Source organism: Carlito syrichta, unplaced genomic scaffold (genome assembly GCF_000164805.1).
Source record: "Carlito syrichta isolate Samal-C Ts95f unplaced genomic scaffold, Tarsius_syrichta-2.0.1 Scaffold305865, whole genome shotgun sequence".
NCBI lineage: Eukaryota > Metazoa > Chordata > Mammalia > Primates > Tarsiidae > Carlito > Carlito syrichta.
In genome coordinates, this window is record NW_007249961.1 from 140,316 (window position 1) to 162,187 (window position 21,872).

Sequence of the window (21,872 nt, forward strand, 5' to 3'; positions counted from 1 at the left end):
GTCCCTTGCAAGTGGTACCTCCACTAAGTTCCCCTTGAGCCCAGGAGCAGGACAGATTGTCTAGAATAAAACTAGCATCATGTAATGTCATAGAAAGGACAGAAAGTTTCAAGGAAAATGGTCACTTGGGAAGGGGCCTCTTAATGCCTACAAAACAAAGTCCCAGATTCTTAGCCAATCTTAAGGGTTAGAGATGAACCTTTTCAGACTTAGTTACTGCTGTATCCCCACAAGATCCTACACTGAAAACTAGACTGCTTGCTCATTACAAGTCGTGCTCCCTGCACAAAGGCTTCTGTGCTTCTGCTCATGCTAGCAAGGAAGACAACTGGTCTCCTATTCAATGTAGTCTGTGAACGTGATTGAGCTTGGCACAAATTCGTGATAAATAACAGATACTTTAGAAATAAGGGAGTCTCAGGTAACGATGTGGGTTGGTGCCATGATACTCATCAAGGTATTCTAAGTGATCAGTAAGGTCGCTTTTCACAGGAAGGACTGGAGAAGAGAGGCTGAGACTAGATCGATTCATTGAGCCAAGCAACTTCTCTAGTAAAATTGGGTGGTCAGTGACTTGTGTGGTATATCAATTTCTTCACTAAAACTGTTACCAAAGAAAACAAAGAAAAACAAAACCAAAAGATGAATGGTGGATAGAGTATCCAGGTACAAATTCAAAGACTCATGATTCTTTAAGGAGTGGAATTAGAGAACATTGTTTGGCCAAAAGATGCTGTCCCTCCAAGATCAGATTTTCAAGAAAAGCAAGAATTGGTCCAGAGTCTGAGTAGATGTTCAAGTGCTTTCTGGACTAGGACTGGTGGCTGTCAGACACTTGGCTGCCTGCTGACCTTAGCAAGGGCATCACTGACGACATCGAGGTCATGCTGCAGCTCACTCATGGCGCTGGTTATGCTCTTGGTGTCTTTCAGGATCTGAATACTCCGTGTATATGGATTATACTTCACTCCAAATGGACGCTTAATTGTTTTGGTAAATTCTCTATTTAAGAAAACAAATAAGAGACAATTAATTTCTAGAGTGTAAGTGACAAAAACTAAATAAATAGCAGAAGACCTATTTCACACACTAGACAAAAATACATCTTTGTTAGATACACATGCAGGCAATCTGACCTACTTCTCTCCACTGTATGGACAGAACCTCTCCCCACCCCCACCCCAGAAATCCTACTGGTGGAAAACCTAAAGTGGCCATGGATACATCTACTCTGTCATTACTAGGAAAGATCGTGTAAATGGGTATATTAATCATTTATTATTGCATGATCTCCTGACTACAGTAAGGAGACCAACCACAGTGGCTTTATCAGTGGACATGAAACTGTGTCATTACAACACTTGACCACTTAGTTAAAAGCCCCACAGTCATGCTCTATGCCTACCCACACGTGTAACCCATGTGTATACAACAAACAGTATACACATACATACACATACTCACACCCCAAGACAGGCCAGGAATGACCTTGTCTCCTGCATGTGTGCATTCTTTCTGCTTAGACTGTTTTCCTCTAGCCTCCTCTCAAATGACCTAAATTCTGCCCTTTCTCTTTTTTTTTCTTTGAGTTGGAGTCTCACTCTGTCTCCCAGGCTGGAGTGCAGTGGCACTGCTGGGATTACAGACTTGAGCCACCGCACCTGGCCTTGCCCTTTCTTTATGTATTAAAGTTCTGCCTCCTTTATCAAACTACCATTTGAACTTCTCATTTGGCACCCCCAAGAACAATCTTGTTCAGGACTCTTAGGGAAAACTGTGTAGCAATGGACATTTGGACATAAGCAGGAGCTGAGATTCAGCTTGTAATCCACCTGGTCTCCCCAGAGGAAACCGCTCTTACTAATTTGCACAAAGGTGCCATTTGTGCTAGAAGAGGCCCTGCTGCTATTAGTATTGGGTCCTGTGCATGACCTAACTCCCCAAAGAATGATAAATTCCCAGAAAACAAGGACTATGTCTTCAACCCTTATCTTTCCCCATAATCACAAGGTGACCTCATGACCCCTTCTACCAAACACTGTCTTGTGTCTTCCAAAATCCTTTTATCTGAACTATCTTAGTTCAGGCTTTTGTTTTCACCTGAAGTGAAACTGCAAAAATCTTCTAAAAAGTTTCTCTGCCTCCAATATCCTCTGTTCTTAACTAGTTTTGATTGCATTGTACTATCTCCTATATTTTTCAAAATTCTGACCTTTTGGCATGCTATCTTTCAGCTTAAAGCTTAACGTATCTAGGCCAGGCATAGTAACTCATGCCTGTAATTCCAGCACTTTGGGAAGCCAAGGCAGAAGGATTGCCTAAACCCAGTTATTGGACACCAGTCTAGGCAACATAGTGAGAGCTTGTCTCTACAAAAATAAATAAATAAGTTGGGGCAACCCCTTCAGGTCCCCTCCTACTGTGGGAGCTTTTCTGTTCTCTCAATAAATCCTGCTTTCTCAAAAATAAATAAATAAGTTACACGTGGTGGCATGTACCTGTAGTACTAGCTATATGGCAGGATGAGACAGAAGGATCACCTAAGTCTAGGAGGTCAAGACTGCAGTGAGCTGTGATCATACCACTGCACTCCAGCCTGGGCAACAAAATAAAACCCTGTCTCTAAAAAAAAAAAAAAAAACTCTTAATATATTAAATAATATCCATTCTTCAAGTCCTTTCTCAAATGCTATTAAGATTTCCCTGTTCCCTGAGTTATAATGAATTGCTCCCAAATAAAATGCAGAACAATATTTCATTTGTATCTCCAAAGCTTTTGTCACTTTCTATGTTGTTATATAATAATTTGTACAAATAACTTATTTTTCCTATTAGACTATAAGCTTTCTGACTGGAAGAATTGGAAAGAAAGCAATTTCTCAGCATATCTGATTCATATTTGTAACTACATGAAGTCGTTATACACAACATACTCTGAATACCTGCTATAAAATGATGATGTGTTACAGACAGAAGTTTCCAGCTGCTTATTTCTGTGACTTGTGACCATCATTGGGCCTACACTTTGCAGAAGAAAATAAAGGCATGAGAAAGATATACTATACCTCATCTTCTCCTTTGCATCTTCAAAGCTTTCGGATACAAAGTAGACATCCTGAAAAGTTGTGATGAGACATTCTTGTTTGCAGGTAATCTTGGGATCAAAAGTCTTTACTTTGGCACGTCCAGAAAGCGCATGCTAGAGGACAAAGAGTCATTGGATCAAAGAAGATTATGTACTTTTATAGATCACACGATTGCCCTCACTGGCACACCTCTGGGCATATTACTAATGCAATAGCCCCAACTTATAATTCCAAATATTTCCTACAGCTCTAGTCAACCCACAACACACTCCAGCAAAACAAATGGCTTGCAATTCCCCATCAATGCCCCAAGATCATCTCCATGGCTTTGTTCTAACTCTCTTTTTCATGTGGAAGGCACCCAAGCATCTTATTTATTTATTTCTGCATTATGACACCTACTTTCTACCTGGCAATAGTTATTCCTATACATGACTTATATCCATCACTAGGTGCCCCTTAAGAGCAAGACCGTATCTCGGACAGTGTTTCAAACATATCCATCACTCAACAAACCTAAGTTCATCCATTCATGGGCTAAATAATAAATCTCAAAGAATTCCTTAGAAATTTTAGGTGTCATTGCTAGCATAACAGAAATGCTAAAGAAACAGCAAGCCTTTGTTAGCAAAGCCTTTAAAACACTTTTATTTGAAAGATATTATATATATGATTCCTAACACCCCAAGTATTATCCATAGTAAGCTCTTGTTCAAATACAATAATTATTTCAAGTTTTACTCATTATGTTAGCTAAATACAGCTATATGCAAAGATTTACAACTCTTACTTTGAGTTCACTGATAGACGAAAGTAAGCCAGCGCCAAAGACTCTTAGCTGCCCATCTTGTTTACATAGACCGAACTCCACAGTGAAAAAGTAGCACTGCAAAAGGACATCAATATTACTCTCACATTCTGAATGACTCAACTTAAGCAAATTACAATTCTTGGTCACTGACCCAAAGTATCTCAGAAAAAATATCTAAGATCCCAACCTAGTTCACAAGTCTTTCCACAATCTGGTCCTATTCTCAACCAGTACTTCTCAAACTTTTGTTCTGATGACTCTTATATGTTGTTAAAAATTACTGAGGATCCCAAAGATTGTTTTTTGGCATAGGTCATTGCTAGCCATATTAGCCACATTAAAAATTAAAATTGAAAAAAATTTTTAAATGTTTACTAATTAATTTTAGAATATAATAAACCCATTTTATGGAAACATAAATAACATTTGAATAAAAATCTTACACAACAAAAAAGTGAGAAAAATAGCATTGTTTTACATTGTTAAAATCTTTCTAATGTCTAGCTAGGCATCATTTAATGTCTGGCTAGAAGACAGATGGATTCTCATATCTGTTTCTGTATTTAACTTGTTGCAATATGTTGTTTGAGTGTATGAAGAAAATTCAGCTTCACTCAGTTATATAGTTAGAAAAGAGTTGAGTATCTTACTAGCCTTTTCAGGCTGGGCATGGTGGCTCATGCCTGGATTCCCAGCACTTTGGGAGGCAGAGGCAGGAGGATCGTTTGAGCCCTGGAGTTTGAGAACAGCCTAAGCAACATAGCGAGACCTCGTCTCTACACAAAATCTAAAAATTAGCCAGGTGCGATGGTGCACACCTGTGTTCAGGCTACTTGGGAGGCTGAGGCAGAAGGATCAACTGAGCTCAAGGAGGTCGAGGCTGCAGTGAGCTGTGATTTGCCACTGAACTCCAGCTGGAGCGGGAGTGAGACCCTGACTCAAAAAAAAAAAAAAAAAAAGAAAGAAATTAAGTTAATGGCCTTTTCAGATAATTGTGGATATGCTTTGACACTGCATCAAGACTCAATAGGTGGTAGAGTTTTTGTTTGTTTGTTTGTTTGTTTGTTTGATTTTTCCCCCAAGTAGCTGGGACTACAGGCACGTGCCACCACACTAGGCTAATTTTCTGATTTTTTTTTTTTTTTTTTGTAGAAATGAGGTCTTGCTATGTTGCCCAGGCTAGTCTCAAACTCCTGGGCTCAAGCAAACCTCCAGCCTTGGCCTCCCAAAGTGCTGGGATTACAGGCATGAGCCATCGTGCTGAGCCTGCAGGGTTTTGTAAAGTTCAGCTTCAATGTGGCATCTGAACTCTGCCAATGAACTGTCTGTTACATTAAAGTCCACTTTGCGCTTTGAATTGATGTTTTACCTATACATGATTTTGACCTCAAAGACTTCATGAAAGGGCCTCAGGGACCCCAGAGGTCCCCAAGCCACAGTTTAAGAAGCAGTGTTCTAACATATAGCCTATTTCACATCACTGCTCCCCCTCATATACTCTGCTCCAGCTTCTGGTGGTTTCCCCAGACACACCAAGAACCTACTTATCTTTCCTTGTGTGCCCTCATCCTGAGATATTCTTCCTTCCTTGCTGGGCGCTTTACTCGTTTTCCACCAGCTGGTCGACATGTCCTTCTTCCACAAAACCTTCCCCCAAGTTCTCTATGCTTCCAAAGCAGTTTGCCTGCACTTCCCTGAAGACTTTATCCTCGTTCGAACATAACTGTCTCCTCAAATACTGTATAAGCTCCTTGAAGGTAAGAACCAGGCCTTACTCATCTTTGTATTTTCAGTACAGTGTTTTGTACCTAGTGCTCAAAACTATTTTAGCACAATTTTTATGAAACCTAAGTTTTTTTGAAAACAGAAAGTATACAAATTATTATTATAATCTTATGTTTCTCTACCTTTTTAAAGCTCATGTCTCCTTCTGATAAGCCTTAAAATTTTACTTCCTCCTTTAATGTTATTCAAATTAAATTAAATATTAGGCTGGACATGGTGGTTCACGCCAGCAATCCCAGCACTTTGGGAGGCTGGAGCAAGAGAATTGTTTGAGCCCAGAAGTTCGAGACCAGCCTAGGCAACAGAGCGAGATGTCATCTCTACAGAAAATTTAAAAATGAGCTGGGCATGGTGGTGCATGTCTGCAGTGGCAGCTACTTGGGAGGCTGAGATGGGAGGATGGCTTAGCCCAGGAAGTCAAGGCTGCCATGAGTGTGCCACTGTGTTCCAGCCTAGGCAACAGAGTAAGATCCTGACTCAAAAAAAAAAAAAAGAAAAGAAAAGAAGAAAATTAAATATAATGAGCAAAGACAAATTTTCTTTTTTTTCTTTTTCTTTTGAGTCAGAGTCTCACTCTGTCGCCCAGGCTAGAGTGCAGTGGCACACTCACGGCCACCCCAGCGTCAACCCATTGAGCTCAGGAGATCCTTCCACCTCAGCCTTCCAGTAGCCAGAACTACAGGTGCACACTATGATGACCGGCTAATTTTTTGTTTATTTGTTTGTTTTGTTTTGAGTTGGAGTCTCAATCTATCACCCAGGCTGGAGGGCAGTGGCAAGCTCACGGCTACCCCAGCGTTGACCTGCTGGGTTCCAGCAATTCTTGTGCCTCGGCCTTCCAAGTAGCCAGAACTACAGGCACACCATATCACACCTAGCTAATTTTGATTTATTGTAGAGACAAGGTCTTGCCAAGTTGCCCAGGATAGTCTTGAACCCACGGGCTCAGGCAGTCCACTCACCTCAGCCTCCCAAAGTACTGGCATTACAGGCTGAGCCACTGAGCCCAGCCTAATTTTTTGATATATTGTAGAGACGAGGTCTCACCAAGTTGTCCAGGCAGGTCTTGAACTCCTGGGCTCAAGCAATCCTCTCACCTGAGCAAAGATAAACTTTCTAATGGTCATTTTGAATGTGCACTTTTAAACTACACAGATACCCATGCACTGGGTAGGCCCAGTTGAAAATTACAGATCTACACAGCTATTTCTACATTTATATACCGTTGCCAGTTTTTGAACAGCCTCCTCTGAAGCTCCAAGGGAAGCCAGGCCAATTTCTTGGGAGAATTGGGCAAAACTAGGTTCAGCCAAAAGGGGGACATGACCTAAGAGTTCATGGCAGGTATCTCTGAAATAGAGATATAAGTGTGTCACATGGTGATGCTTAATATACATGTATAATCAAACATTCAGTCAAAATCCAGTATTTTTATTCTAATTGATCAGGGGATATTTCTTTGGTAATGGATCACAAAGGACATTAATCAAATAAAGAAACCATTTTGGTTCAAACTCTTGGCCACTCACAGACACACACATATTAGTGCACAGTTGATACCCACAGACATCCCCAGGCCTCACCATCCCCCGACCATACACACATACACCTCAAATCAGGTGTCTGCTCAGATGTCACTTCACAGCAAGCCCTTTCCTGATCATCCCCCTTTCAAGACAGCAACAGACACATTCCCACCCATACGCAACTCCTCCGTCTCCTTTCCTGGCTTTATTTTTCTCCGTAGCACTCATCGTCACCTAATATAACATATACATATATTTACTTGATTATTTATTTATCCCTATTCCCCACTGGAATACAAGCTCTATGAAGGCAGGGATTTTGGTCTGATTTTTGTTTGTGTTACATCCCCTATGCTTAGAATAGCACCTGGCACCTAACAGCTTATAAATCAATAATAATAATAATAATAATAATTTACAATAGAGAGCATAGAACATGTACTATGTTGCACCGTACACCATTCTAAATGCTTCCCATGTGCTAATTCATTTCATCCTTACTAAAACCCCATGAAGTGAGTGCCGCTATTAGAAATAACCATGTGATAAATGAGAGGCCGAACTAAAAGTACTTACGGCTCTGGGGTATAAAGGGGATCTGAACTGTGTCTCACATATTGGGTGCAGTGAAAAACTCGAAAGGCTAAGCCTGATAGGAAATCTCTTGGCGACAAGTAACCAGCCACAGGACGGATGGAAAAACCTGTGCGTTCTACAAAGCAAAGGAAAAAACAAAGAAAAGCTTTACCAGAACAGACCACTGACTGTAGCGTTTTAATTCTGTTAGTGGTACCAAATAACTCTTGGAGGGACGACATGGAAACTAAAACATATCATGGTGCACTCGGGAGAACTAATAATTATTAAGCACTTACCATGGCCAGCCAATGAGTTAGACCATTTATATGTCACATCCCCTTTGATGTTTATAACATGAGTTAAGGTTAAAGATGTCTCTCCCTTTTTGTAACAATTATGAAATGGAGGTTCAGAGACTCAGTAATGCACCCAAGTCCACACAGTAGTTGGTAAAAATAGAATGAGAATCCAGTTTTCATACTGGACCGCACTATGCTGTCTCCTTAAAGGGTTTACAATATCTCCTAGATAATCTTATTTCTTTTTGTAAAAACTCACTAACAAGATTTATTAACTGAGATAAGAATCATTTTTGAATCTATGATGTTTTTAGCAAGTACAACCTCTTGCACTGTATTTCCTTTCTTTTATCTAAATTGAATGGTACTCTTCCATCTCTCCTCAATCAAGACTACAGGCATCCTGTAAAAAGGGCCTGCCACCAGGCTTCAGAGGCTCTGGAGACCTCTGCTGTAAACTCCAGCCTTACCCTTCATTCTAAACCCTCACAATTCTGGTATTTCAATTCTACCCAGTTGCTTGGTACCTGGATGTTCCCACTCTGATGGGCAGACTGCACTGTCCGACAGAACTTTCCACAATGATGAAAATGTTCCATGTCTCTGGTGTCCAGTAAGGCAACTGAGCTTACTGGACAGCTACTCAGTAGCTTACTAGACAGCTACTGAAATATGGTTAATGTGACTGAGGAATTAACATCTTGATTTAAATTGATTTTAGTTATTTAAAATTTAAATAACCACGTGTCTAGTGGCTACCATATTTGACAGTGCAGGTAGCCCATTCCAAATGGTGTGTTGTTTGAACTGTCTTTTAATTTTGGTTTCTCTCTTTGACACTCACCCTTGAAACACTTTCAGCAACACGTTCTGCAGCCAGCCCAGGCTCCTCCTCCAAATTATCATTATCTTTTTTTATTTTTATTTTTAATTAATTTATTTTTTTAGACAGGGTCTCACTCTGTTATCCAGGCTGGAGTACAGTGGTGTGATCCTGGCTCAATGCAGCCTCAACCTCCTGGCCTCAAGTGATCTTCCTGTCTCAGCCTCCTAAGTAGCTAGGTCTACAGGTACACATCACCATGCCTGGTTATGTAGAGACCAGGTCTCACTATGTTGCCCAGGCTGATCTTAAACTCCTGGGCTCAAGTGATCCTCCTGCCTCAACCTCCCAAAGTGCTGGAATTACAGATAAGAGCCACCGCATCTGACCTTATTATCCTTCTTCAAATGTGGTACCCAATCTGGATCTAACACTCTAGGACAGAGTATGGGAAAATTCTGACCTCCCATATAACTAGACTTTATTCCTCTATTTAAAATGCTGTCATATATTCTAACTTATAATTGGGAACCAAACAATGGGTACACATGGACATAAAGATTAGAATAATAGACAGTGGAGACTACAAAAGGTAGAAGTGTGGAGAGCTGAAAAATTACCTGCTGGATACAACATTCACTATTCAGGTGAAGAATATACTAAAAGTCCAGACTTCATCACTATGTAATATATGCATGTAAGAAATCTGCACTTGTACTGTCTAAATATATTTTTAAAATGTTAATGCTGTCATGAAAAAAACTGAGTTTAACATTCTCCTTACAAAAAAGTAGTTAGCTTATTACCTTTTAAAAAGTTTGAGACATCTTCCAATTGTGGTATATTATCTTCCTGATATCCACAATATTTAGAAAGCAAAGGTAGGTTTTTGAGGTACTCTCTGCAAGCATGGGTTGGGTAGAGTTTGTTAAGCTCTCGAAACACAGTGCCCCAGGTCTTAATCTCCTCTTCAGTGAATTCAACCTTGGGAATGGGATCTCCACTAACGAGACAAAGGGAAGGAGTTGTTTTGAATTAGCATTTAATAAACAGTAGCTCTTATTTCACTTTCTACTGACTGAATAAACTCTGTACAGTTATTTTGTTATCTCAAAGTTGAGCACGTTAATTTTATAGTATACTTACTGTTTGTAGTTCATGGCCAAGTCTGCAAAATACTTTCTTCTTTTACGGTAGACATTGTCTTTGAAACCCTGATAATGAAAGATATGTTGTTAAATGTCCATGCTAAAAAATACTTGACAAATGACATTTAGGAAATATTTTCTTATTACTAGAGCTATTATATTAAAGGGCTACATAATTGTTACTAGGAGCAAGCATTGTTTAGAGATTTATGAGCATTTTTAATTTAAAGTCAATGTTCCATGACAGCTTTATATCCTAGTGGCTACAAAAGATAAAAATAGTTTGAAGAATAAAGAAAGCACCACCCTAGTTAAATGCATGGCTCTTTTCCAAAGATTTTTTTTTCCCTAGTCATTTCACTATGTCTTCAATTATATTTACCTGTAATAGTAATTTCTAATAAAAGCGTAATTAAGAACACTTGCAATAGTGACTTAACTGAATCTAGCTTTAGATTTTATCACAAAATGCCAACACAGGTAACATTTGTGGAAACAGTGATAACAAAAAAAACCAGGAAAAATAATAATATTAGAATTTATAATCATGAAAATCTTTTTAATAAATAAAATAAATAAACCAAAGCCCAGGAGAAATAACCAAAAATGTAAATAATAGGAAAGAAGGGAAGAGTTGAAAAGAGAGAATTAGACTCATCCCTTTAACACACATTAAAGAGCCCCTCCTATGCTCCTGACCCCGTGCGAAAATCTGGAGAAATAAGTATGAACAATGCACCATCTGGGACTTCCAGGAGTTTGCATGAACCTATTATTATTATAAAATGATGTGGGGTAAGAGCCTTATCATATTGCACAAGTACACACAGAATGCCACACAAATGCAAAAGAGAAAAAGTCATGACTCAGTATGTAAAAGAGGATAGTGTAGTTCAGAAAGGCCTTCTAGCAATGACTCCTGAGCCAAAACACAAAAGAGTGGAGACAGCATGTCGTGCCCATGAAAATACAAGCAATCACATGTCGCTGGAGCTTGGAGAACGAGGTGGGGCACACTGAAAACTTGTTAGGGATCAACAAGTTAAAGGTATGTTAAGGAGCCTGGACTTCAGTTTTTGGTAATGGGAATCCACTTTTTTAAATCCATTTTTTAAAATAACGACTTTGTTGAGATATAATTCACATACCATACAGTGAAATCATTTGGAGATTTTTAGTATTCACAGAGTTGAACAATCATCTCCACAATCTACTTTCAGAAAAATTTTATCACTCCCAAAAGAAACATCATACTCATTAGCAATCACTTCCTATTCCCCCACTCCCAGGCCCTGTTTCTATGAATTTGCCTTTTCTGGACGTTTCATATAAAAGGAATCATACAATATGGGGCTGTTGGTGACTAGCTTCTTTCACTTATGTTTTGCAGGTTCATCCGTGTCATAGCCTGCATCAGTATTCCATGCCTTCTTAAGGTCAATAATATTTGATTGTATGAATATACCATACTATATCAATTTATCAGTTGATGAACATTTGGGTTTCCACTGTTTTGCTATTATGAACAATGCTGCTATGAACATTTGTGTACTAGTTTTGTATGGACATATGTTTTCAATACTCTCGAGTGTATACCTAGAAACCACTGGTAACTTTTAGGAGAGAAGAGGGATCATAGTCATACTGAGGTTTTAGATCATTCTAATGACTCTAAGGAGAATGGGATTGAAAATGGTAAGGCTGGAGGAAGGAGACCAATTCAGGGATGCAGTGGTAAGGATGAATAAGGACAAAATTTAAGAAATATTTAGGAGGTTAAAGTCAGCAAAACTTTGTAGTAGATCAGTAAAACTGCTGCACTTACCTTTCTATAAACATATCCCAGATTTGCCTCATTGAACCTTTGCTCATATTCTCCCCTCCTAAATTGTTCTTCCTCTCCTTCTCTTACCTGCTAAAATCTCTTAAGGTCCAGTTGACATATTACCTTTCTCTGATCTCTTCGGGTAAAAGTGCTTGCTATCCTGTGTATATTTCTTTTTTCTTTTTTTCTTTTTTTTGAGTTGGAGTCTCTCTCTTTCACCCAGCTGGAGTGCAGTGGCACACACACTCAGCCACCCCGGCATTGACCTGCTAGGCTCAGGCAATCCTTCTGCCTCAGCCTTCCAAGTAGCCAGAACTACAGGTACACGCTAGCACACCCGGCTAATTTTTTTACTTATTGTAGAGATGAGGTCTCACCAAGTTACCCAGGCTGTTCTTGAACCCATGGGCTCAGGCAATTCCCTCACCTCAGCCTCCCAAAGCACTGGGATTACAGACTTGAGCCACTGTGCCTGGCCTCTTGTGTATATTTCAAAGCAGGGTGTTCGTGCCACTTAGTACACTTTTTACATTTTGTGTGTGTGTGTGCTCTAGCTTTTCAACTAGACTGCAAGTTCCTTTCAGAAAAGCACTGCAATTCATTGCAATGGTTACTCAATAAGATTACCAAATAATGACCAGATCAGTTGGTGGCTGTCTAAGGTAGTACAAAGTGACATCCACACAGCTAAGTGGGAGAAGTTAGATTAAAGCCCCAGTCAACTTGACAATTGCACTCTCTTTTCTCCTCCCCTCCCAGGAACCTAGTTGAAAGCAAGCCTCGTGTTTGCTTTCCTAATTCTCCAACGCTTGCCTGTACTGTGCAGTTTTCCAAGGAAACAACTTCCTACTTCATCGACTGCCTCATAAACCAATCATACTGGGAGTGTGGGTGGTAAGTCATTCTCCAGCCCACCTTTATTTATCCCTCTTTCCAATAACCCATGCCCACTATAATAAAGACTGACTGAAGAAAATTGTCTTCATTTTAGTGTATCCCTTGGAATAGATCTTAATAATAGAAACGCCAGACATAGGACAGATGTTCTGGAGCCAATGAAGTTAGAGGCTTTTCAGGCAGTTAGTCTCAATTCCACCAACACAGAGGTCTACGAATGCTTCCTGAAATCTGAATTAAAACAAGATCCTAATTATCCAGGAAAAAATACTTTCTCAGAAAAAAATTGCTCTTGATTTTTCAGTTTGCTTTACATTATTTTTATAAAAATATGTATTAAAATAGTTACAGGATGATCCGCATCTAGTTCAGATCCATACATCAGAACTCTGTTGGCACAATGGTCCAGGTCCGAAATCTTCTTTGGAAACCAAGGAACAGTTTCCAAATCTGCACCAAAAAAAAAAAAAATCACAAGAAGTTGAAAAGATCATCTTAAATAAGGCAATAAGGGATAAGGAATTAAGAAACAAAGCGAGGCATGGTGAGTCATGCCTGTAATCCCAATACTTTGGGAGACTGAGGTAAGAGGATAACTTGAGCTCAGGAGTTCGAGACCAGCCTAGATAATATACTGAGACTTTATCTCTTAAAACAACAACAACAAAATTATGAACTTTTCAGCAACTTGGATGGATTTAGAGTCTATAAAACTCAGTGATTTGTCACAGAAACAAACAACTGAGTAACTACATATTCGCACTCATAGTGGACCCTGAATAATTATCATAATACTATAAAAAAGGGATTGGCAATAATGGGAAACTGCAGGAGGGGGCACACACTTCATCAATAAGGATACCTGATCTCAAACCAGGTGAAGTGGGGACCAAAGTGAGGCCCAAACTTTACCTGCACAATGACCATTTGTATATCTAATCCTGAATTGTACCCCACATCCTTAGAAAAAAATAAATAAATAAAGGAAATAAAAAAACAAATGCAACTGGATATCTTGTAGTTTGTACATCAAGACAAAATTTATAAAACTGCTCTATTTCTAAGAAGTACATTTTATTCAACTTTTTTTAGCTTTAGTGTTTTTTTCAGTCTTCAGATAGATTTCTTAAGTGTTGAAGAAATACTGTTACTAAATAACAGACCAAAAGTTAAAAAAAGAAAAAGAAAATTAAGCCATGTATTTAGTTATCTCACAAAAGTAGAATAAGAATGTATGACTTTATTTATAGAAAAAAGTACAAATTAATTTAATAAGAACTTAGAATTTTTGTTGTTGTTGATGATGAAAAGGATCTTAGGAATCATTTATGTCTTTGCCACCTAGATCTTCTCACCATTCCTCAGACAAGCAAGACTTCATAAGACTTTGGGGTTTTTCCAGCCTGAAATAGCTATCTTACCCCCACTCCCTGCCCCAGCCCACCCTTCTATTTTCCTGAGAATGTACTTCTCATCCTTCAAGACTCAAATCTAATGAGACTGCCTCATTCCACAAAGCATTCCCTGACCTTGGCAGTAGAGCCAATTCTCTGTTCCTTGGGTCCCTGTGATACTACATGTCTAACTCTCTCAGGGCTTTTACTAGGTTTCATTATAATGTATCTGTTAATATGCCCGACTTACACAAAATACTTGGAATGACTGTAGAGTAAGGACTACACATTTTCTACATGTCCATTTCTTAGTAGAAACATCTGTCACAAGTTGGTGGACCCTAAATATTAACTGAACAATTTCACCATCTATAAAACTCTTCACTTTATAAATGAGGTAACCAAACTCCAGAAAGGCAAAGTAATTTACCCAAGGTAATTCACTTCTAATGGAAGAGAGAGGACTAGAACTCAATCTTTCCTGCTGCAGTCTAATGCTCTTTCTAATATGCCCAGCAGTGATATTCAAGAGAACTAACAACAAATACAACAGTGCACTCATCACTCAAAATAGACATCAACAGAGTCCTAGACTCCTGCTCTGCTGAGTGCTAACCCTTTTTTTGCTAATGATGGGCTTGGAACTCCCATGGGAAGATCTGAAGTAACAGAGGCTTTGAAAGTGGTGGGGAGTCCTCAAGGTACTCAGGAAAGCGGCTCTCTGCCGGTCAGAAGTGGAAATCTATCAATATTTTCTTAATTATACAGCTGAACAAATGCATAACAGATGAATTTCAGCCCTGATTACACCTCAAAATTGTAGCATAATCTGAAGAGATTAGTTTAGATTGAGTACCATATATGAAATGTGGCTCAATTATCCATTTGTCTTTTGCCTCAAGTAAACTTCAAAGATTTTTTTCACAAATAAGAGATCTTAGCCTATATCCTTGCTACCTGAGTATCTGAAACCTTAGAAGGCTTGTATTGCTTTCTCTTTTGCTTTCTTGGTGGGAGTGAGGACAGGAGACAATGCTGTACCTAGCATATTTCGCAGCATAGTTGTCAACAACTGTCAACATTAGTAACAAATTCAAATATTGATTTAATATCTGCTAGATACTAAGCCCCATGAGAGTGCTCAGAGATTGTGAATCGGGGTGTGTAAAATCAAGAAATGCTTGACAATTTGGAATCTGAGAGATAGTAATAGGTTTCTGATTTTTCTTATACTCAAAGTCTCCTTTTCTCACATTCAATCCAATGTTGCTTTAGAATTTTGCTTTAGAATTTTTCTTTAGTATTTTGAGCAATTATATTTTATGTTCCCCTCACTACCAGACTCAAAGCAATCTGGAGAGACAGTGTTTTATTTTTATTCTCATATATTCAAGATAAATATGAGATTAGACACAAAGTAGGTACTTAATCTTCTAAGCAATTTTTTCACTTTTCAGACTTACCTTCTTCCTTCACAGTAAAATTATCTGGTGGATTCACAGAGAGAACATTGGTGTGAGACTTCAACAGATGAAAAATATCATTTAGTTGTTCTCTGTTGATGTCACAGTCAACAAAAATCTCAAATTCTGAGTTTCTTCTCTTTGATTTTCGGGACTCTATATGTAACAGGTTCACATGCTTCTCCTGCGAAAAGTAGAGAGTAAAAATTACATGTAGCTGCCTCAAATGTTAGTATTCTTTGAGCAGGTTACTTCAATTACCACTAAAAATCCATCTCACGCTTGTCACAATAGCCAAAGGGAGAAAAGGCTGTTTTCAGTGCTGCCAACAACAAAGTAGTTCCCCCTTAAACATCATGTACTAATCAAAAAAGTTTGCAAACTTCATCCCATCCAATAAAATAAAATAAAATAACCCACTCTAGAGGTCCTTCAGATTTCAGAATTAATTAGAATTCAAATCAAAAATACAAAGTCTCCCAGGAAAAAATAATCTTTTAAGATTATAACAAATAAAGACTAGTTCTCAAAAGATGGTATTAATGTTAGTCCTTGAGAAAGAAAAGTTTCCTTTGCAAAAAATGCATTTAATAAAATCATATGAACAACTTGAACACAAAGTATTTAACCCCTCATATCTCTTAAGCTACAATCTTAATAGTCAATGAACCAGATTGCTTCTTCAGATGTCTTCTGTGTCAGCCTGGGTTGGGGGCACCAGTGTGTAGACCTGTGAGAGGAGCATATGTTCTCTTGACAATTTGGGTAGCTGAGGAAATACACTAGACATGTAATCACGAAAAATGAGAACCAATCACCCAACAGTTTTTTCATCTATAAACAATAAGTGGGCCGGGCGCGGTGGCTCAAGCCTGTAATCCCAGGACTTTGCGATGCCGAGGTGAGAGGATTGCCTGAGCCCATGGGTTTGAGAACAGCCTGAGCAACTTGGCGAGACTTCATCTCTACAATAAATAAAAAAATTAGCCAGGCACGGTAGCACATGCCTGTAGTTCCAGCTACTTGGAAGGCTGAGGCAGAAGGATCATCTGAACCCAGCAAGTCAACGCTGGGGTGGCCATGAGCATGCCACTGTACTCCAGCCTGGGTGATGGATTAAGATGCCAACCCAAAAAATAAATAAATAAGCGGATTCGAGCAGATGATTTCTGATACTAACTAGTCCATCCTAATAACCCAGCGAGCACGTCTGTAGCCAGGTAAGGGCTGTGAAGAATACAAAGAAGAGTAAGATATACAAGTAATTTATAACCTAGCTAGCTATCACATGAAAGACTAAGAAAAAATAAAGTAGTGAGTATACAGGCACAAAAGATGTTCAGTAAAGGGAAAAGCATCATGGGTTAGAAAGAGTAGAAGGTTTCCAGCATTTTGGTAGGTAGAGGTGGGAGGGCTGCTTGAGCATAGAAGTACAGTACCAACCTAGGCAAGATAGGGAGACCTCGTCTCTACCAAAAAGAAAAGTTAGTTGGGTGTGGTGGCTCATGCCTGCAGTCCCAGCTTCTTGGGAGCCTGGGGCAGAAGGATTGCCTGAGTCAAGGCTGCAGTGAGCCATGATAATGCCACTGCACTCCACCCTGGGTGACAGAGTGAGACCCTGACAAAGGAAAAAAGAGAGTTTGAGAAAGAGAAAAAAACAGTAGAAGGTTTCATGGAACAGATGGGAATTTAAATGAATCTCGAAGAATAGATAACTAGAAAAGCAGAGAGGAAGAAGGAAGGATTTCATCCCTAAAGGTAGGGATGAGATAAAAATTATCAGGGAACCCGACCCAACAAGAAAGAGTAGTTGGGATGGGCTCAGTGGCTCACGCCTGTAATCTTAGCAATTTGGGAGGCAAGACAGGAGGATCACTTGAGTCCCGGAGTTTGAGACCAGCCTGGGAAACATAGTGAGAATTTTTGTCTCTAGAGAAATTCAAAACAAATTAGCCAGGCATGGTGGCATAAGCCTGTAGTCCCAGCTACTCAAGACACTGAGATGGAAGGATCACCTGAGCCCAAGAGGTCAAGGTTGTGGTGAGTAGTGATCATGCCACTGAACTCCATCCTGGGTGACAGAGTGAGATGCCGACTCGGAAAAAAAAAAGAAAAAAGTGTGTAAGCAGGGTTTATCTTGTTATCTTGGAACATAGAATTTATCATAGAATCAACAGAAGATGGTCAGTTACAAAATATACTGTTATTTGTCAGGAATAAAAAGAATTTCATTTTATCTATTTCTTATAAATTTTTAAAATAATAATATCTTTTTAATGTTTTCTAAATGATGACTTGAACAAATATAAATATAAACTACTAGAAAAAAAGACACAAAATATCAATTCTCCCTAAATTAATCTACATATTGAACACTACCAAAATAAAAATCTTAATGGAATTTGGTGAGGAAATATAACTACACAATTTCAAAGTTCATTAGGAAGAAAAATACAGTCAGGAAAATTCAAATCAAGTAGAAGTAATAAGTGAGAGGCATGCCTTATCAGATATTTTGGGAAAATTTAAATAAAATAGAAGTAAAAAGTGAAACATTCCCTATCAGATGTTCCAATTACAGATACAGAAGCACAGAGAGATTAAGTGGTTTGCCCAGAGGCACACAGCCAATAAGTGTGAAAGCTGGAATCCAAACTTAGGCATCCAGCTCCATAGTTCATGTTTTAATCCTGTCCTACAAGAAAGGAATAGTCACAGTCATGGGTAATTGGCTCTTCTTTGAATAATATTTACATAATCTGAATAATAAAAACACTAAAGTTTAACCCAACCGAAATCAAGGACATACCTACATGGGCAACGAAAGGAGGGGAAGTTGAGGGGGCCACTGGAAGGGGATTGTGTCAAGAAACCTAAGTCTTTACTTCCATTGTTGAAAATCAGTAGGAAATAGCTACAATTTTTCAAATCAAACAACAGAAGCAAAATAAGCATGTCATTCATAAGTGTGGAAGTAAATCTTAGAAAAATAGTTAAAAGAGTTGAAGATGGTTGCCTCTCCTAGGTGGAGGATAAGTAAAATGAAGTGGAGGTACACTGGAAACACCATGCAGCAGTCAGAAGCATAAATGAGATTTTCACTCAGCAGCATAAGCAGGTCTTAAAAACAGTGCTGGGGGATGGGACTATAGTACAATACCACTTATATAAATTGTTAATATATGCACACAAAACTCTACTTATTCTAAAGTGTACGTAAAAATATTTCGATGTAGAATGAATTGAGTTCCTTCTATAAAGGGTACCTGATCCCAAACCAGGCAAAATGAGGGCTAAAGGGAGGCCCAAACTTCTCTTGTACGATGATCACTTAGGTGTCTAATCCTGAATTGCACCCCACATCTTTAAAATTTTAAACAATGAATAATTCAATGTACATACCAAACATATTAGAGCTAGCTCTTTCAGAGGAGAGGAGGGAAGATGGAAGGGAAGAATGGAATAAAACAGGAGAAGTCTGCACAAATCAGTGATGACAGGGTACACCTGATTTAATGAGGGTGATTAACCCCGCCTTCACCTAAGGTAAACAAAAAATTAAATGGAACTTAGGAATGAAAAGAGATGGAATAAAAGACTGCTATTTTTCTTCTTTATAAGTTTTATAGTATGATTTGAGTTGTTTTTAAGCCATGCACAATTATTCTTTGATTAACAATAAAATAAAAAAGGAAGTGAATGGAAGAAGAATTATGGGTGATTTATTTAAAGCCCCAAAGGTAATCAACAGAATAGCTAAAAGTAATAATATAATTATCGAATTTTGGAAAGACAGGGAGGGAGAAGGGAGAGAGATGGTATCAGTATCACTATTCATAGTTAAAAGTAAACAAATAATATGTAAAGTTGATAGCTCAAAAGGAGGTATAAGAGCAGTATTTAGATGTTATAAATTCACTGCCAAAAGAACTAAAGAACAGAAATAGTTTTAAAAAAGTAGTTTTTAGGGAGTGGGGTTGAGAATTTGATGTTAGGTAGGAAAACTGATGTTTTTCATTAGAAACTCTTCTAGATTGTCTATATTTTAAAAGTTGAATTCTTTAAAATATTTTCAAACAGCCACATAATAGTATGTCATATGATTATAAACTTGATTTTTAAAATAGCTACCATCTATTGATTATTCACTAAGCATTTTACAAATATTAACTCTAATAATTCTCACAATGACCTTGTGAAGTGGTAGGGTTCTTATTTTATAGTTGTAAAGAAGGAAGCACAGAGAGATTAATTAATTTGCCCAGGATCACTCATAAGAGCAAGGATATGAACTCAGGTGGTATGCCTCCAGAGCCCACAAGCTCTGTTCTAGTACCATAATGTTATATATCCCCTACTTTAAGACAAGTAGTTTGTTTATAAGTTTTAGTTCCTATAAATAATAAATCTCTGTGTCCCTGAGCCCTTAAACTCTGTTAGGTTTCCCAGTTTAATGCTGTCACATTTTCTGTGACATACCTGTTACTTTTCTTTCATGTCCCTTTACACACATGTCATTATTCGCTTCCTAGAGTTAATTATTTGCTGAGCTAGATTATACACTCTGTGAGGCGACACACTGTGTTAACTTCATTCAGCTCCATATCTTCAGAATATATCTTGTACACAGTATACTCAGTAAGTATTCATGTTCTGTCTGAGTGATCCATAATTTCTTAAGATAGATTCATGAAAATAGAATAACTGGGTCAAAAACATGAACATTTTAAGGCTTGGAGTACATATTATCAGATTGTTTCCCTACATGTTACACAAATTTACCTTCTACCAAAGGTGTATTTTAGTGCCAGTTGCAATAAAATTCTGCCAGTAGGGGACAGTGTAATTGCAGAATCTTTGCTATATGAAAAGAATATCATTAGATATATTGTCCATACAGCATTAAGTATCATCAAGTCTATTATTAATGTATGACTAAATATATCATCACATAATATCAGTAAAATGTTAATATTTTATCACATGAAAATTTGCTTCTCTGAAATACATGAGGTGAATCTTTTCTCCCCTATTTCTTTATTAGCTTTTTGTATCTCCTCTTTTGCAAATTGTTTGTATCCCTCTCCCTTTTGTTAAAATTCAGTAATATTTTAGAAATTTAAGTTCTTGTGCAATCTCTCTCTCTCTCTCTCTCTTTTTTTTTTTTTTTTTTTTGAGTTGGAGTCTCACTCTGTTGACCAGGCTGGAGTGCAGTGGTGCAATCACAGCCACCCCAGCGTCGACTTGCTGGGCTCCAGTGATCCTACCACCTCAGCCTTCTCAGTGGCCAGAACTACAGGTGCACGCTACCACATCCGGCTAATTTTTTATTTATTGTAGAGACAGTTCTCATCAAGTCGCCCAGGCTTGTCTCGAACCCACGGGCTCATGTAATCCACTCACCTCAGCCTCCCAAATTGCTGGGATTATAGGCTGAGCCACCAAGCCCAGCCCAAATTTTAAGTTCTTAAGAAATTTCTGTAGCCCATCTCTGAAGAATGTATAATAAGTTGCACTAAATATAGTTTGAGACTCATTTCTAGAAGAGTTTTATACAGAAGTGTAGAGAGTGCTTACCTGGAAAATTTTCAGTGCTTTTATAAGTCCTCCAACTTCATTCTTTAGGGAAAAAATGAGAGTTGCTCTTCCCCTTTCTAAGGAATGATCTTTGTTCTCCTTGTTGTCTTCAATCATGATGAATTTGGAGTAATTCTCCAAAACTAGTCTGAAAATATAGATAAAGAGCTAAAAAAAAGAAGTTGTTCAACACTGACAATATTGAAACTCCAAGCTTCCATTTCCTCACCTTTTACAAAACCTGGAAATGCAGATAAGCTTTGAAAAACTCTAATGAGACCCAAATAAGAGAAAATATTACCTGACATAGTGCCTAGAATGTAACAGGCTTACAATACATGTTAGCACATAGTTCACTTTTCTTTCTTTTCTTTTCTCTTCTTTGTTCCTTCCTTCCAGCCTTCCTTCCTTCCTTCCTTCCTTCCTTCCTTCCTTCCTTCCTTCCTTTTAGTTGGAGTTTCACTCTTGTCACCCGGGCTGGAGTGCAGTGGTATGCTCACAGCCACTGCAGTCTTGACCTGCTGGGCTTAGGCAATCCTTCCACCTCAGCCTTCCAAGTAGCTGGAACTACAGATGCATACCGTCATGACCGGCTAGTATTTGTGATTTATTGTAGAAACAAGGTCTCACCAAGTTGCCCAGGCTGGTCTCAAACCCCC

The 21,872-nt window shown here is 38.5% G+C and overlaps 1 protein-coding gene across 1 annotated transcript; it reads right to left on the reverse strand.

Moving 5' to 3' along the window:
* Positions 1–707: 707 nt before the first annotated feature.
* On the reverse strand, positions 708–21,330 carry TPH1 (tryptophan hydroxylase 1). Its single transcript, XM_008062822.1, has 10 exons — positions 21,214–21,330; positions 15,637–15,820; positions 13,129–13,229; positions 10,056–10,123; positions 9,716–9,912; positions 7,785–7,920; positions 6,906–7,032; positions 3,877–3,972; positions 3,066–3,199; positions 708–1,002 (listed from the first exon to the last, which is right to left on the reverse strand). The coding sequence occupies exons 1-10, from the start codon at positions 21,328–21,330 to the stop codon at positions 828–830; spliced, it is 1,335 nt and encodes a 444-aa protein (XP_008061013.1). The 3' UTR covers positions 708–827.
* Between the last annotated feature and the right edge of the window lie 542 nt (positions 21,331–21,872).

Coding starts and splice junctions, on each gene's coding strand:
- TPH1 (XM_008062822.1), bottom strand. CDS start 21,330: ATGATTGAAGACAACAAGGAGAACAAAGATCATTCCTTAGAAAGGGGA. Junction 3,973..6,905: donor CTGTTCAAAAACTGGCAACG/GTATATAAATGT, acceptor GTCCTTTTGCAG/TGCTACTTTTTCACTGTGGA. Junction 1,003..3,065: donor GATGCAAAGGAGAAGATGAG/GTATAGTATATC, acceptor TTTCTTAAATAG/AGAATTTACCAAAACAATTA.